The sequence below is a fragment of the Serinus canaria genome, chromosome 18 (assembly GCF_022539315.1).
Source record: "Serinus canaria isolate serCan28SL12 chromosome 18, serCan2020, whole genome shotgun sequence".
Classification (NCBI taxonomy): Eukaryota; Metazoa; Chordata; class Aves; order Passeriformes; family Fringillidae; genus Serinus; species Serinus canaria.
In genome coordinates, this window is record NC_066331.1 from 5,387,144 (window position 1) to 5,403,146 (window position 16,003).

General features: G+C 37.6%; 1 protein-coding gene across 1 annotated transcript in view; it reads left to right on the forward strand.

Annotated features, from left to right (window-relative positions):
- The window catches only part of CA10 (carbonic anhydrase 10), a 153,347-nt gene that overhangs the window by 135,760 nt on the left and 1,584 nt on the right, over positions 1 to 16,003 (forward strand). The window contains exons 7-10 of the mRNA XM_018918973.3: positions 6,080 to 6,175; positions 7,685 to 7,757; positions 12,960 to 13,114; positions 15,347 to 15,521. Coding sequence (XP_018774518.1) covers positions 6,080 to 6,175; positions 7,685 to 7,757; positions 12,960 to 13,114; positions 15,347 to 15,521 — 499 coding nt within the window. The remainder of the gene's footprint in view (positions 1 to 6,079; positions 6,176 to 7,684; positions 7,758 to 12,959; positions 13,115 to 15,346; positions 15,522 to 16,003) is intronic.

A 16,003-nucleotide genomic window follows, 5' to 3' on the forward strand; every position in this document is an offset into this window, starting at 1 on the left:
TCTTTAGCAAGGTGGACTGAGAGGTCTGGTGGATTTTGGAGAAGGCTTGAACTGCTAATCCCTCTGTCAATGACCTCTTCTTGCATCCTTTGTATTCAATGTCTCAGGGCAATGTAGTGAACAACAGAAATAGCATCAATCACCACTTCCCCACATTCTTGACATGCAGGAACCATTTTCTGCTGCTTTCTGGGCTCATTGCTAAAGAAACAGAATTCTAGCAGAAATACAGAGCACCATTATGTAACTGAATCTACCAAATGGAGCATTTATACCTAGTTCATCATCATGGTGTCTGAGCATCTGCTGTATTTAAGATGAGAAAACAATTTAAATGCAGTGTTTAGTCAGAAAATCCTGCACGAATCCAGAAATGATGATAGACTCATCTAATAGTGGGTTTTTTTCCCTACATTACCCTTATGCTCTCTTAAGATACAACTTCTGCAGATGATGGATTGGGTCAGTGCCAAATTACAGCTTGCGGTGAAATTCTGCATCAGCCAAGACATAATCAACATTATTGACATAATTAAGCATTTGAGCATCTAACTTCAATTTGATCCTCACACAAAGCAAATTGCAGAGAAGTGTCATTTATTTATGTTTATCCAGCTCTTGCTTATCTGCTAACGATGAGTGACAAGAGTGGTTGAGTGGCAGGTCAGCCAAAAATACCCATGTTTGGAGCAATTGGCTCAGCAATGACTCCCCTGTCAAAAACCCTCCCTGAGTCACTCAGCAACCAGCAGCCAAGGAATTCCTCTGTACCTCTAGGGGTCAATTTGGATTTTTCTTTCCTTGAATTTTCTGCTGTGTGGAAGAGAGTATAAATAGTTGTAACATTTGCAACAGTTCCAGCAGCATTTGGATATCAGGAATCCATCACCACTCACTTTTATTTTTTCAGCCTATTTACTAAATTTTTTTGTTGTTGGCACAAAGGTGAAAGTACTGAAAGCAAATTCTGAGATATGCACGGCCAATCTGGTCTCTTCAGACAGTAATTTGTACTTTTTACTGTAGTCCTGGTGATGCTTAAGAAAAATGTCAAGTTTTAAATATTACTTAAACTAGTCTTGTTTCCTACTTGCAAATAAATTAAAGTAATACTTAGGAAAGTATTCAGAGTATATATAAATATTAAGAGAAAGACTTAATCGTCTACATTTCATTTAGATAATTTTTTAAAAAATATTTTCTAGCTGCAGTCGTGTCATATAAACAAGAAATAAGGCTCTGTTTGAGCCTTATCAGGCTCTAGGATAACAGGTCAGCAGCCAAAATGGCATCTAGAAATAACTGGAGAAAACTACTTCAACCCTAAAGCAAGTTATGGCAGAGCCTTTTATATATTCATTATATATTCATTTTTAGGAGCTGAAAATAACACTCCATTTTAACATGGAACACCCCATGTTACCAAGGAACACTGGCTGAGGCTCACTGTTGAACACTCTTTATTGCAAGTTAGCTGTTACCAACTGCTCTAACAAAATGGTTAGACACCATTTGTAGCTTCAGTGCTAATTCCAAGCATGCCTTTATTTCTAATAAAGTAGATTTTGCAGCCAAGAGTAATTAACCCAACTGCACTTCTGCTTTACTGCACAATTATTTCATTTCTCTACACAGCTGTCTGCTCAGAAGCAGAAGAAAAATGTGTTCCTTCCATGCATTCTTAGTCTTATTCTTTAAAATAAAAATTAATTCTAATAATGTTTATTTACCTAGGATAAAACAGTCGGCATACAGCTATAAATGTGAATGACAAGCCTATCTATTAAACCAGTTATTTAGATACATTTCTTTTAAATAAAAAAATAACTGTCAAAATCAGTAAAACGTATAAAACCAAGCACAAACCACATGTGTCAGCAAATAACCTCCATTTTAATAAAGAGAACATCAAATACAGTTAGAGATAAAAAATTATTTCAAGCAAGTGGTTTTTTTGCATTTCTCCTTAGCCTAATGTTGGAAAGTTATTTTTTTTAACAGATTTTAATCTTAAAACTGCAGTAGTTTTCTAAAATGCAAAGTCCACTGCAGTACAGGTGATCATCTACAATTCATGTTAGCAATTTATTAACAAAGCAAGAGCACTGAATTGCTGTGGGACTATACATAAAGAATAAAAGGTACATCTGTGTATTAATTACCCAGGGTATGGGTAAAACCACCTTGTCAGACACTAAGATTTCATGGTTGAGTAACCTGGGCATGAAAAGATGGCTTTATTCTTCAAAGATAAAAAAATTCCCCTGCACCACTGCCAGGGATTGGTCCAGGAAAACAAGACAAATCAGGACCACAGAGCTGGTCCATGTTCTCCCAGCTGGTGCTATGCCTTTCCACAAAGCAGGAGGTACAATTACTTTAATTTAGGACAACTTTAAAAGTAGTTTTGTCAATCACACAAATTGCACTGATCTCATACCTGTTCATATCCACAAAATTAGTGCCATATGTAACTCTTGGGTGATGCAACATTGCTACTCTTTTGAAAGGGTTTTACAAGACCTGTAAGAGCAATTATATTTTAACAGTGGAAAAACTGTTGTTCCTAATAGCATTTAACTCAATAAATCTATTTTCCTCTCTGGGCACCCACCATGCAGAAACTACATTTCTTTTGCTGTTTGTTATTAAACTTTGGATTAAAAAAAATGCATAATTATTTTCCTTAAAGATATCTTAGACACTTCTTACAGGAACTCTGAACCAAAACAAACATTTAACCAGTTTTCTTGAACAATTTCATTTGCTTTTGTTCCCTGCTGTGCTGGAAACACACTTTCTGCTTGCTTTCAATGAGGTACCCCAACAGTTTCTCAGGTACTACAGCATAATATAAATACTATGGTTACAGATGAGCTGTTTCCTGCTGCCATTTACTTCATGCTTTACTTCTCTCTTCATTTATAAATCAAAAATGTTTATAATTCTTCAAGTGAGAATAAAGGGTATTCTGTTGTTCCCAAGAGGACTGTGGAAAAATGTGTGTGAGCTACTGCAATATTCTAAATTCCCTCACTGTCCTATTGCTCCATTTTTGGCTGCAGCAGAACATGGACAGTCTTGAGAGGCTAAAAAGCTCTGTTTCTGATTCTGGTCTTTTTCAGTCACATTTTTGGGTGATGGAACAAGGCCACGTTCTGGTTTTTCAACAGAGAGTAATTAATCTTTTTCCTGCAAAACAGATCTTCTGTAGCTGGAGGAAAACAAAGAGGTATCACTTGTTCTGTGGCAAATTAATCTTAAAGAGGGAATCTTCCTAAGAAAATCAATGGGTTAAAACAAGATTCAGTATTTCCTTTGAGCCCTGAAACCCAAACTAAACTCAAAGGGTGCTTTCAGCATTTTAAGTCTGCTCTTATTTGTGACGTGCTTTTAATACAGTGTCATCATTTGAAAAGTGATATTTTCATATATGAGCAATTTTAGTTTTACCTTCATGGAAGACTCCAGTAATATTTTATTTATATTACAGACCAAATACTTACAGATATTTCAGGCAACTTAAAAAAATTATTCTCAGAGGAAATTTAATAAGGAATTATGGTTTTCGATCCTGTTGTATTCTGTGTTTAAGACTCTCGTTCATTTGAATCTTTCTAAATTAGCCTGTTCCATGTGAGAAACTTTGAAAATTATACCTCCTTAGATGGTCAAGCTTTTTCTAAAAAAGATAAACCTAATGAATTTAACCATGGTACCATGGAAACAGCTTTAAAATTAATTTGGATGCAGGGAGGGAGGATACAACAGGATACAACCCAAGCACAGAGAAAGTGACAGGTTTGAGAAGAAAAAAAAAAGAATGTCTCTTCATTAGGCACTGAGACCTTTGTTTGGGACAAATATTCTGTATGTCGTTGTATATACTCGAGGGGTTTTATTTCTGTAAGTGCCATCAGTTGAAACAAGAGTTTGATGTTGACTCAGGGTTCCCATAGGTGGAAGGAGAATTTGTCCCCTGCTTTTAGCCATTCCTGCACCTAGCATTTTGGTGTGTTATTTAAATTGAGTTTATCTAGTTCATTGTTATTCTGGGACTTTTTACAGAAGGAGGTCTAGTCTAAAGCAGATTTCATCACTTATTTCCTTGATGATTCACAAGATAGCTTGGCTGCCAGGATAAAGAGTTGTACATAAAAAGACAAATATGTGACTAAGCCTAAAAATTTCAGTGAGTGCACAGTCCCCAGAACAGGGATGTTTTCAAAGTTCAGTAGTACCACAAAGTAATGATGAATGAGCATTATAACCTCTGTGTGCTGGATGAGACCTTCACTGGGCCTGCTTTCTGGTGTCAGAATTTGGTAAAGGACTCCATTGGCTCCTTTGACATATTTTAGATAGTTCCCAATTGAGGCAGGACAAAAGTGATTGAAATTAACACATCATAGCAGTACTTTTGACCCTCATCTTATTTTTTTGGTCTCTGAACTGCTGGCTGTAAATAGTAAAGCTACACACTGATCCTACCAATGCAAATTTTCTCTTTCAGAGTTTCCACTGCCCCTTTTTACATCTCTGTCCAAGCACTAAAACAGCATCACAAAGGGATTTGGGGGGTGGTGAGAGGACAATGCTTGAGGGTCTTTTATATAAAGCTGATAAGATTTACTTAAAAGAAAAATACATTTTGCAGTCAGGTAAGAATGTAGGAAATAGAACTGTTTGAACACATAATTTATTTCTTCCCTATCTTGGACTGAGATAATAATGGTATAGGTTACCCATAACTTGGGATACTGCTACAATCAGATCAGCACATGGATTGCTAGACTTATGCCTTTGGGTGGCAAAGTAAGATTTAGTCTCTGTAACTTGATTGTCCACTGCAGATCCTGTAGGAGCACCATTCCTGCAGAAAAATCCTCACAATTACATTTCAGTACTGAATAACCAGACCTCACATTGATCCAAAAGACAATTTCACCAATACAGGTATTAAACCCTGTTTCAGTGATGTTTAAAGGTTGGTTTTTTTCCCTCATGATAAACCTGGACAGCACATTATAATGAAGTTCCTTTACTGGCAGTCTTAGCCTTGGACCATTTGTATAGTTGCAAAGATTACCAAATATGAACCAAGTTAATACCGATCTTGTTCACAGCATGTAAGTCCAGAAATTTATCTGAACAGCCTTTAGAAGTATCAGCACATGAAAGACAGACCTGATTTTTACATGTGAACATCAGGCTGCTGCAATTCTGACAATGCCAGAACAAGAACCTTCCTTTTTAAATTGACATCTGAAAACTAAGAAAGACCTTTAGGCTAAAGCTGACTAGCTTTCATCTGTTCAGAAGTACTTAACTGCCACCAGAGTTCATTGAATTTGTTCATCTTCTTTTTAAAAAAACAAAGTTTGCAATGTAAATTGTAACAGTGTCTGGTGATCCCAGATAAATCAAATATCAAGGTTCTGGGTAAGACATTTATAAAGGTAGTGAGAGAAGGGAACTGTGCCTTTGTAATTTAAAAGTTCCAGCCAATCATAAAACTAAAAAGCAGAAGGAAAGCTGCAGGTGCTAAGAAGAACCTGGTTGACAATAATACAGTAAGTGCTTAACTGTAGGAGCCTCTGTAACCAAGTTTGCAGAATCTGGGCTAAATGAATATCAGTATTTTGAATTCTGCCAGTGGTGGTTTTCACAGTTCCAAACTGATATCCCATATGTTTCCTCAAATATTTCAACCCCTGACTCCTCTGTCCTTGGCTTCAGGCTGCAGAGTACAGATTACTTGGTGCCCAGGGCAAGTGCTGCTGAACAGAGAAGTGATGTGAGCCCCTGCAGTGCAATATGTAACTGGGTGTGGGTGAACTCAGTGGCTGGCAATTCAGAGGAAAACATGCTGATGCTGTACCAGTGGGAGCCAGATGGTGACTGAAATTGTTAAAATGATATGTGCTGCAAATGCCTGAAAAATTACCCTGCTACAAAGGACCCAAAGCAGAGATGGGATCCTGATACAAACCAAGCAGTGTGTGGGTAGTATTTGCAAACACTGTATGGGATTATTTGCCAGTGGTTAATTGCAATCCTTCCCTTCACCCTTTTTTAGGTTCAGCTGATCCACTATAACCACGAGCTGTACACAAATGTCACAGAAGCTGCAAAGAGTCCTAATGGGTTGGTGGTAGTTTCCATATTTATGAAAGTAAGTATTCTGTACTACAGATTCCTAATATATAGACAGTAATTTTTCCATGAACTGTAAAAGTAGGTGTTAGACTTGTAATTATACTACAGCACTGCCCAGAGGCTCTGATCTGGAATCCAGAGACAGCTTCTTCCTGAATTGAGCACGCCATCTCTGCTCTAAAGCTTTTACAATAGAAAAAAATTAAAAGGGGTAAAATTAAAAGGGAGGTGGGGGAAGAAAACTCTTACATCATAAACATCACTCACAACTCTTCAATGGCTATGGCAGAAAAGTCACTAGCTTTGCAGATTTAGTGTTTCTTCATGAAATGTTATTCATTCAAATCACTTCTTGTAGGTTGAGGCCCTGGGAAAGAGGGCATGTCATGCTGATGTGGCAAAGCCATCAAAGTCAGTTTTTCTCTGTTATTTAAAACATCTTAAAACTATGAAAACTGAAAGAACATTAAAAGTAGAACTTCTGATATCTTGCATTTCACAGAACCACAAAGAAATGTGAATATTTCATCACCATCCTGTTGCATTCAAGGTACATAGTTAAGTGTATAATTTACAGTGACACAACACTGAACTCAAGACTTCATGGTTTTCCCAAACCTCTTTAATTACATCAGAGAAACCTTTTCTCTCATTTTATAGAAAAAAACTATTTCTCCCCACCAAATATTGTTTATATTCTGTCATTGTTTCATCAGTCTAAAAAGTGTGAAATTCTGAGAAATACTGAAGTTCACCTCATCACACCTTAGGTATGGGATACCTATTAGTTCCCCTCAGTACTCTAATCCCATTTCATAAAGGTCCTAAAAAAGCATTAACCTCATACAAAGTATGCATTTCACAGAGTATACTGAATAATTCGATATAAAAGGGCAATTTTCACACGGGTCGAATATTTAAGAAAGATATTTATGCTACCTTTTTAAATTTTTTTTTTAATCCAAAGAGTATTGTATTATGATCCAACAATCTGACCTGCATTCATGAAAAAAGGAAAATTAAAGAGAAGACAGAGGGAATCATGTCAATATTTAGAAGTGCCTGCCTTAGGTGTCAGAGGATGGACCAGACTCTGCTCAGGGCTCCTGAGCAACAGGGAGGCAGAATCTGACACATGGAAATTTCCACCTGAACATGAGGTGTTACCTCATACCCAGACATAAGCCAGAGGAAGAGAGCTTTAATTTACAATTAAAATAGCCTGCTGCAAGGAAATTATATTTATCAATAAATAAAATAATAGAATACTAGTGAAAATCCTGCTTTTATTCAGGCATTGATTTCTGTTTGCCCTGTTCCTTGTGTTTTATTTATTCTACCAACTTTCTATCAAGCTTCATTAGAAAAACAAATAAGTAATTATTTCCTTCTCCCATGACAATGAAAAAAGGGAGAACCCAACTGGAGGAGTATCAGAGAGTGTGTGCACACATGGAAGAGCTGTAGTTCTGGCAAGGAAATGTCTGTGAAAAGATTTTGATATTGTGCATTTTCTCTTCTGTAGGTATCTGAATCATCAAATCCATTTCTAAATCGTATGCTTAACAGAGACACCATAACAAGAATAACATATAAGAGTAAGTTTCTTTTCATTTCCTCTGGTAACAGCAGTGTTCTTTCAGTATCAAATAACACATTTAGTGATCCTGAAACAAGAGGCACCTCATTATGGGCAGAAATTCCAGATTTGCATTGCCAGGAACTCTGCATGGTAAACTCAGGAACGTGAAAGAGCTCCTTAGGTCATCACTTTATCAAATGAATTTTGAACTTCAAAGTCTGTTTTACATCTGAAGATGCAACAAAAAATTAATGAATTTGACACATACATATACTGTATTCACACAGAATGCTCAGGAGAACCTGTCTACTGTTAGCAGTAAAAGGGACATGTGCAGCAGCCTGCATGATATTGGATCTGGTTATGTCAAGATGCTGCACAAATTACTGGATTTAGTATTCATCAGTGTTTTCTTTTTGAAAGAAAAGTTACAACATTCCTATTCAACTACTGCTGCATTTAACAGATATAGAAAGAGGTTACAAACATAGCTTGTATATTTGTTGTATTCACATTTGCAAAGCTTTTAAGTGATCCTCAGTAATTCCACGTTCATATATTGACTTAGTGGAAAACCGGAGCTTAATTAAGGTATTTTAGAAATGATGAAAAATACATAAAATAATGAAAAATACATATAACAAATAAACCTCTTCTCCTGAAAACCTTGTTTCCTTTGTCAAATATTCTAAGCTGCTATGAAGTTTGTAAGTTCAACAAGAGCAGAATTTAACTTTCAGGAAGTACACAGCAAACAGATAACACAAATAATTCTTTGTCCTCTCCTGCAGCACATACACACCTTTCATGCCACTGAGGCTACTCTGCTTTTACCAGAGAGTTAAAAAATCTTGTTACATCTTTAGTCCAAATAAGAGGCTTCTATGATAATGAAACTCAGTTCTCTTCAGTTCCTATGGAAAGGAAGGCAACAGAGGGTTCTCCTCTGAATGTTTTTTCCAGATTGTTCTATCAGTATCAAATGTCATCTTCTCTGCATGGAAGAAGCAGATCAGTCCCATTTTTAAACTGCTTGTCCTGATTCCTTGCAAAAACACAGCAAGGCTGTTCTGCAAGAGCTTCCTGCCTACCAGGGCTGCTGCAGCATCCAGGAAACAGGGAATTATTGTTAATGCTGAGAGTGTTTTTTCCAGTTCTTTCACCCACAGATTCCATATTCCCAGCTTCTGGGAACCAGCCAGATGTTCTCCCACGGGGCCCATGCTCCCAATACCAACTATTTCATTTGTATGCTGCATTTACAGTGGAAACTCCTCCTCTCTGGAGCTGTCAGCATCCCACAACCTCCCATTGCTTGTTTTGCCTCCTTACAAGGGAAACACGATTCCAATAGCACCTAATTTGGGTATACGAAATGAAATTTCTCCTGAAGATGAACACATAAAACACAGGCTGAAAAAACAGTGATTAACAGAATTACTTTAATTTTTAACCACAGTTTTCACTAAGTCTATCCATTAAAATTAAACCACTGCTAGACACAATGCACATAATATTCCACAGGGCATTGGGTTACTTACTGTTGTAACAAGTATTGACTGTGAATTTTCAGTGTAAACTGGGAACATGAAAGTGTTATTGAAAGCAATTTTGCAGTTGTCTTGCATAATGGATTATAGCATCATTGCTGAAAACTAATTTTACCTCTTACACTGTAAGGATTTCTAGTGTGCCTTTAGTAGCTGGAGTTTTGCAGCTCCTGCTTTAGGGCTCCACTCCTGAAGTCAATACCCAGCATGGTGCTGACAAAATGCCCAGGCCCCAGTGCTCAAGAGGAGCATTGAGGGAATGATCAAAGGAATGCTGGTTCAGAGTCAGGACTCTGATTAAATAAAAGATTTTGATTTTTTTTTTAATAAAGAAAAGCAACAAAATTAAGCGCTATCTCTCCTGCTGCATGAAATTTCCACATGCCAAGAGCATTAAAAGGGAATTTCTACTCTTAGATATGAATTACTACAGTGAAGTAAAGTGGACCCCAAGGAACTTTTAAGGAGATTTTAAATGTTTATTTTGTTCTGTTATTGCAGCCCAAAGAATCTACTGTGACCAAGCTGAAACAAGGGTTTTTTTCAAGCAGGCTTTAGTCAGAAGCTGTGGATATCTCAAAAGAAAACTGCTTTATTATTCCTCATTAAGTGTGCCATTTGAGGAGATAAGTTAGTTTTCTTTCAAAACAGTTATGCTACATAAGCTCTCATCCAGTATTTTCCAGCTTAACATCAGGGAAAAAATTAACTTTTTTAGATTCCCAACATTCCACATAAAATTTGGTCTTGTCATTGTCTGGTAAGCAGAGAAACTGAGGATATCTACATTACTTACCCTGTAAATCTAACCTAGATCCTCTTCTGGATTATCATGACATGAACTTTAAAATCAAATGTACCTTCCTCCACTCAGTATACATGATATTCCCTATAAAAAGCATTATTATAAAGAGAATACACACAGATTTTGCTGTGAAAGCCAATCCCACACATCTATTACAAGCCTAGGGATAAAAGGATTTACATAATTTCCTAGGTAAATTGTCAGAGTTGAGGCCTTTATGTAAATGAATGTGAAATCTAATGAAATCTAATTTGTAGAGAGAAAAATTCCTGGGTTTGGGAATCACCATAAGGCAGCAGCAGATCAAGAGTAACACATTGTGGGCTGCAGATAGGAATGATGCAGAGGATCCAGGAAAGGCTGGATGGATTTATGAAAGGAAGCTTTCACTGGCAAGAGATCATACTGGGTGATTTTGAGCATTTTGAATGTATTTGCAGTAAATACAAGCAAGACTTTGAAAGGCTGCAGTCTGGTATTAATACCAACCCAGCAGGTCTGCTTCAACTCCAGAACAAGAAACCCTTACCAAGATGTGGGGACAGACCTGTTCATGGGTAAAATGTTGGTAACCAAATTCTTATTGTGTAGTCTTCTCTTGTGGAATCATCTGACTTTCCATGGGAATATAACTCATATACAGGCATTAATAAGTACTGTGTTTTCTTGGACAAACCCTTATTTCATTCACCCCTATCTTTGACTTTTCCTGAAGTGATATTTTCCTCCAGTTTCTCACATCAATATTTCTCATCTGTATTAATCTTCAGTTAGTTTTCCATCTCCTAGTAAACACTTCAGGGAAAATTCTACCTGGTTGAAATAATTTTAGCCCAGCTGAAGCCAATATGGCTGTGAGAAAGCAGATTTGGTCTTTAGGGATCTCTTCTGCCTGACTCTGTGCCACTTGGTGTTAAAACACACCACTTTCCATGGCTAATAAATAATGAACAGGATGTTCATATGGGAAAGGGAAAAGTGTGTGATGACTCATTGAAAACAGGCATTGGCATGAAAAGAGTCCATCAGTTCTCTTCTGATGCAACTCTAGCAAAATTACCAGTGCATTGCAAATAAGGTTTTTAATGACCAGTCATCTGTACTTGTTCAAATATAACTGCATTTTGACTGTGTTTGCATGCTTCTGTCTGGAAGATTTGGGTTTAGAAAGGAGCTGTCAGGGGCCATGGGCCAGTGAAGCCTGGGAGTATTAAAACAGGGGACAGGCAGCCACCTCCCAGACACTGATGGCACTTCCCCTTGTGCTTGAGGATCCAGCCAGCCACCCAGCACTGCAGCCATCCAGCTCAAGCTGCAAGGGCAGGGCAGAGGGCTCTTTTTCTAACAAACATGAAAGAACCTGCCAAGATTTTGTTTTGTAAAACAACAAACATGTTTAAAATATTAAATAACAGTAAGGCCCTGGCGAATGAGGCAGAAACGTTACACTCTCACCTTGGCACTTTAACTGTTGCTGTAGCTGCCAATGTTGCTGCCCCAAAACCCTGTACCATGTTGACTCTGTGTTAAAATAAAAAAAAAAGGTCAAATTTTCTCTGTCTGTGTTCTTTGTTTTTCTGTTGCCCAAGACAATAGTCTGCAGCCCTTCTTATTTTTCCATTAGGTTGTACAAGACAAGTCTTTTGCTCATCTAAGTTATGTCCTTCAGCTACAATATGTCAAATTCAAGTTAAATTGCACCTTTCTTTTTTAACTCCTATACACTTCCTTGATCATTTGGATTTCTCTACAAATCAAGGTCAGCTTATGTTGAGCATTGAAAAAGGGAACACAACTCAGTGTGCACTTTTCCTTGTCTGCATTTTAATGTTTCTTCTGCAAATGAACCAAATTGAAGACACCACACACAGGTGAAAGGGTTAACAGAGATCTCACAATGTTGTAAATCATAACCACCCCAGCTTTCTCTGAGATACACACAAGCAGCAGTAATAAAATATGTTTATTCCTGAGTGGATGAACTCCTACAGCCTAAGATTTGGCAGTGAAATCTGAGTTTTAGCTTTGACAGCACTGCCAAAAGTACTGTAGGGCCAGCACTACCCAAGACAAATTGTGCAGATAGTACAGAAAACACTGAGGAGCTCTGATGAATTTTGAAAGATATATCTCATTATATCTAGGTACATATCTACATAATAAATTCTGTTGCAGAGGAATATACTTCATTAATTCCCAGGGAGCCTTACAATAAAGGCAGGAATCCTGGTACTGCTTCCCAGCAAGCCTTCCACCTAGAGTTTAGCTTTCTGAGGGAGCTGGCACTGCACCCACACCACTGTGCACAGGAAAGGCTGTGAGGCTTCATGGAGCAGCTTTATTATCATGTATTAACTGCAACTCCCTCTCATGCCAGAAGGGCAATTAAGTTTTAACTCTCTTGGCCTTCCTGAGGCTTTGTCGAGCAAAAATTGTTAGTGACCCCAAAAGATGGAAAGTCAGCATTCTCCAAAGTCTTCTGCATCTCAATCAATAACTGCAACTTCAAGAAGCTATTGACTCCAGTCCCTAAAAGTAATTTAGAGTTGCCTTGTGAGTGCCTGTGCTCAGTTCCCAGTGTGTGTGAATGGGAATCTCAGTGCAGATCCACCCAACAGGGTGAGGGATATTACTTGTGTTACTTGTTCTTGTCTAAATTGCTGGAGCATCTAGAAATGTGCATCTGTTAAACTTCATTCCTTGGTAGAACTGAACATCATGTCATCATGTTCTGGAATTAGGAGATATGAAAAGGTGGATGTTGTTTGTTTGGTTGGTTTTGGGTTTTGTTTTGTTTGGGGTTGTTTTGTTGTTTTGTGATGCTGCTGTTTTACCTGAGTTGTTTTCCTCTTTTGTTCTCCAGATGATGCATACTTACTACAGGGGCTTAATATTGAGGAACTTTATCCAGAGACATCCAGTTTCATAACATATGATGGGTCAATGACAATTCCACCCTGCTATGAAACAGCAAGCTGGATAATAATGAACAAACCTGTCTACATAACAAGGATGCAGGTAAAGCAATTTACAAATTACTCAGTCTAGGATAGGTACAAAGTATTATTTTAAACATAATATTTATAGCTTTACATTAGATTCAACTCTTGTGCTGTAGGGATCTCTGCATGCTATTTATACAGTTTGCAAAAGCATTGAAGAGGTTTTTTGTCAAAATAAAAATACTAACTGTTAAGAAATCCATCAGTATCTACACACACAAACTTTAAGGGGGACTCTGTTTTCAGTGAGGGTTTGAACCAAATGGTTTTCAGCAGTCTCTCCACAGCTGCATCATTCTATGATGCTTTGAACAGTTACTTGGGGACTCTTAAACATCAGTGTTGTACAAACATAACTGAGGTTATTAAGGATAACAGAGGTCATTCCTAGGTCTGAATAAACACGTGACAGAGAATAAATAATGTCACCGAGATACACTATCTGGAGCCTTCTGGAAATAAAATCAGCCAATGTTTTCTGGTATAGAATAAAATTACAGGATACACACCACAAATACCTTTGCAAAAATTAGATTGATATATTGAAGCCCCTATTAGAGAGAAGCAAGTAATTATGCAAGAGAAAACACAACTTCACATCCAAAAGGAAGCTATTGAGGAAACACATCAGTGGAAAAATCTGAAAAACTAAATTTCTGTACAACTTTCTTACAATCCAAAGCCTGGCATCAGAAAACAGCAAATTTACCACCAATTGGCCCCTTCTCCAGAGTTTCCATCAGTGAGTTGCCTACAGAGCTGTGAGCTGAATTAAAACCTCCTCTCTTGTATACTGGAACACCAAGGAATACTTGAACCACCATCTGCTTGCCCCAAGCAGGCAGCAGAAGAAATATGGCCTGAGAAATAAAAGAAAACAACCCTAAATATCACTCTGGGATTTAATATTATATTAACATTGTAAATAAGATTAATTTAAAAGCCTGAGATGTTTTATTTTTGTGATATTCCTTCTGTCTAATTTAGTCTGGAGGTAGTGAAAGCACTTTGTTTCCTTTCTAAATAGGTGATTTGGGAGAATGACACAGCTGAGCAGAGGCAAAAATGCTTACTATTGTGAACTTTTCAAACACAGGCCCTGAATATTTTCTTACAAGCAACATTTTTAGGTCCAACATTAAATGTGCAAAATAAGGATTCGAATATTTCTAGTCTGTGCTGCTACCTATGGGTTATTAACCTCATGATACTTGTTTCTTGTCATGCTTTAATGGTTAATCACATCCTCCAATAATACTTAAGTTATATCCTTCATTACTAATGCTGAAAATTGATTTTGTGGAATACTTACTAATTATGTTGTGTACTCATACTGAAAAAGCAATGCCCAGCTCAAGTTTTCCCTAAAAGCTGTTAAAGACTCCCAATACATAAACCCCAGCTACTGGATTGCCCCATTAAATGCCATAGACAAACCTCTTAAATTGTACACTGACGTGAAGATATCTTGGTTTTATATCTTTAAACCAAAATATTGAGGATTTCTGGTTTGTAACTTGAAACTTTTTTTTTCCTTCTCTGATTTTGTTTAACTTGAATTAAGAGTTGCATAGTCACCATGACAGCCATTTCTGCCAAGCAGCACTGGATGCACAGGATGATTCAGTATTTCCCTCTGTGCTGTGAAACCAGCTCAGAAGAAGGCTGGAGTCTGCTGTAGGAACACTCACAGTCACAGCACAGACAGTATCGTGACAGACCTGTCAGCAAAAAGAGGCTCTCACTTTTTAACATCATTAATTTCACGACTTCAGCAGTCTCACTGACTCACTGTCAGTTTTCCTTCCCATCCAGCCTGCCCCTACCTGCTTCTTGAATAACACCAACCAAAACTGTGGCTTCTCAACTGAAAGCTACATTGTTCAGGAAATTAGCTGTTGTCATTTATCAAGTTCATTTGCTCTGTACCAGCTGCTGCCATCCAGCACTGTGGATTCCATTACTCTCTGGCTCACCCAAGGACACCTCAATACTATTTTCATTCACTCCCCACAAAACTGGTCACTCTCATTTAAAATGGGGCTCAGAAACAGAGGAACACACAAGGAATGGTTTTAAGTTAACTCTGACTACAAACTGGCAGTTAATTTAAATTCTGTTTTACTGAAATTCTGTTTTACTGAAATTCAGTTTTACAACACTGTTAAATAGATTAGTTAATAAGTGGAAATATGTTGTTTACTTACAGCAAAGACCAGTACAAACCCCCCTTGTTTTGTCTTTATAGATGCATTCTTTGAGACTCCTAAGCCAGAATCAGCCATCACAGATATTTCTGAGCATGAGCGACAATTTCAGACCAGTCCAGCCTCTCAACAATCGATGTATCCGAACCAATATCAACTTTAGTTTACAGGGAAAAGATTGTCCAAACAATAGAGCACAGAAACTACAGTATAGAGGTAAGTTCCACCTCCAGAATAACCCTTTCTATGCTTCCACTGAGCTCCTTTCTTTGAGAAATCCAAGGGCATAACAAGGCACAGAAATGAAAACATAAAACTCCAGATCTGGGGGAATAACTGTGGCAGTCAAATGCCACACATTTGAAATAGATGAGTAAATGTGCAGGAAAAGCATGACAACACAAACAGCTGGGGACATCAAATATGTTTTTTAGAGGTAAATAGGACAGGCCCTTGGTTTTCCAGCCTCATTTTAAAGTCTTCTACCCTTACAAAGTGCATTTTGCTCTGCTTTACTCACCCAAAATGGGGGATGAGCTGGTCTTGATGACAACTGATCTCAAACAAAATTAGTAATTGATAAGGCTTAATTTCACTTTCAAGGTGCACCACCATTACAAGCACCTAAATTGCAAAGTGGATATAAAGCTGGGGATATAAACAATGAAGCAGCTCAGTCACCTGCAGCCACAGTCCTA